Source organism: Limulus polyphemus, unplaced genomic scaffold (assembly GCF_000517525.1).
Source record: "Limulus polyphemus unplaced genomic scaffold, Limulus_polyphemus-2.1.2 Scaffold1536, whole genome shotgun sequence".
NCBI lineage: Eukaryota > Metazoa > Arthropoda > Merostomata > Xiphosura > Limulidae > Limulus > Limulus polyphemus.
This window is the reverse complement of record NW_013667146.1, coordinates 156458-158475: the sequence shown is the minus strand read 5'-3', so window position 1 is coordinate 158475 and position 2018 is coordinate 156458. Positions and strand designations below refer to the sequence as shown.

At 38.0% G+C, this 2018-nt stretch overlaps 1 protein-coding gene across 3 annotated transcripts in view; it reads left to right on the top strand.

The window, feature by feature from the left end:
• Window positions 1-2018, top strand: part of LOC106463995 (netrin receptor UNC5C-like) — a 71216-nt gene that overhangs the window by 31226 nt on the left and 37972 nt on the right. For all 3 annotated transcript variants that reach the window (XM_022391653.1, XM_013924098.2, XM_022391654.1), the window contains exon 4: window positions 513-680. In XM_022391653.1, the coding sequence (XP_022247361.1) occupies window positions 513-680 (168 nt within the window). The remainder of the gene's footprint in view (window positions 1-512; window positions 681-2018) is intronic.

The following is a 2018-nucleotide window of genomic DNA, read 5'->3' as shown; positions in this document are numbered from 1 at the left end:
CTGTTTACGTAACACTTTATAATCGTTGTATGTTTCAGTCTGTTTACTTAACACTTTATAATCGTTGTATGTTTCAGTCTGTTTACTTAACACTTTATAATCGTTGTATGTTTCAGTTTGTTTGCATAACACTATAATCGTTGTATATTTCAGTCTGTTTACTTAACACTTTATAATCGTTGTATGTTTCAGTTTGTTTGCATAACACTTTATAATCGTTGCATGTTTCAGTTTTTTGTTTGTTTTTAGAACACCGGATTTTGTAACTAATTGTGTAACACACTTTTGCCAACAGATTTCTCTCGAGATAGAGTGATTCTCTTGTTCCTTATCACATGCGAGAAAACAAACATACGAAACGAAAGGAGCGATATTATTGATTAAATTCAATAAGTACATTGATTTGATTTATTTCTCTCGCCTTCTCAAACACGTGGTATCAATGTGCACTATTATTAGCAGTAATATTATTATCGGTCAGACTAAAAACAGGCACGTTTCGTTAACAATAGTAAACGGAGGCTGGTCCACGTGGAGCCCGTGGAGTGAATGTACTAGTCGCTGTGGCCGAGGGGTAAAACTGAGGACCCGTATGTGCACCAACCCGACTCCCCTCAATAGCGGTCATCAATGTACAGGAGAAGCCGCCCAGAAGGTTGACTGTACGATGTTATGTCCAGGTAAGGCTTGCCTCTAGAATTACGCGTTTCATGCTTGTTATTAATCGTAATTTATTACCAACCCGTGCTTTGTAGTCAAGGGCACAAATAACAACAGCAATGTCTCAAACACAGTTTTTGTTTTTTAGCTATTAATAAGCACTATTTCCGCTCAACTTGCATGATTAAAAATTATCTAATAATTAATACGTCCCGCATAAGTTAAAAATGATCTACTAAATAATACGTATATAACATTCTTCATTATTATAACAGGTAAGCCGTTATCCTCGACAAAACAGGGGGGTATAATAAATCATTACGTTGACGCGTAGTCTTTTTGTAAAGGGAGGCTTGAGCTCAAATGAAAAATGTCTGCGCTGTTTGATAGACAGCTGCAGTGATACATTTACGTCATGAAACACAAAACTGTGTGCCTGTGTACCCATACTCTTTTTAACTGACAACCGCTACCACACTGATATTCAGTTATTTTTCAGGTGAAATCTGAGATCAGGAGATATCGTTTCTGTAACTAGATAACATACAGTTACTAAATACATAAATCTGGTGTTCAGCTTTTCGCGCATGGGTTTTAAAATTTTCTCGTAGACAAGTCACGGGCCTGATCGTAGTTAAGCGGAAGTTTAACCGAATCACAGACTCTCTTCCGTGTGATATTTTTTGAGTATCTTTAATAATTTCCAGCAAATTATCTCTCTAATCAGACACAGACATAGTTACCACAATCGGTTGAATTCTTCAGGCGCTGATTTCATAAGCTGTAGAGCGAGTTCGACATCACGTGACGTGCACCTGAATAATAGGGATTGACCAGCATACTAATCAGTTCCACGACGGCCGCGTCTTTCGTGCTGTTCCCACACGCTGAGTGCCCAGGGGACGCCTCACTAGCAAAAGGCCTGCGGGACACCCTTATCATTGGTCTGCAGAAGGTCGTGAAGGGTCAGTCTGTTCCAGTAGAATCCAGGACATTTGGACAAAAAAAAAGAAGATGCGTGTAAAGAACACAAAAGGCTGAACGTTGCTAAGAGCTCTTTCTTTTTCTTTACATTTGTTTTTCAGTCACATTGTAAGGTGTATATTTTCATCAAATTGGAGTTTGTAACAATACGATGAGGTTGTTATTTGCATAAAGATTGTCACAGCTCCCGTTTCTAACATGTTTATCCCGTCAGTTCCAGTTCTTAGAAGAAAATATCATTTCATGAGAAGTTCACTTTACTAGAGCAAGTGAATTTATATTTCACGTAAAACACACACACACACACACACACACACACACAGGGAAATAGTAAAAACTGCACAGAGAATATTGAGTAAAAATATAGATAGTAC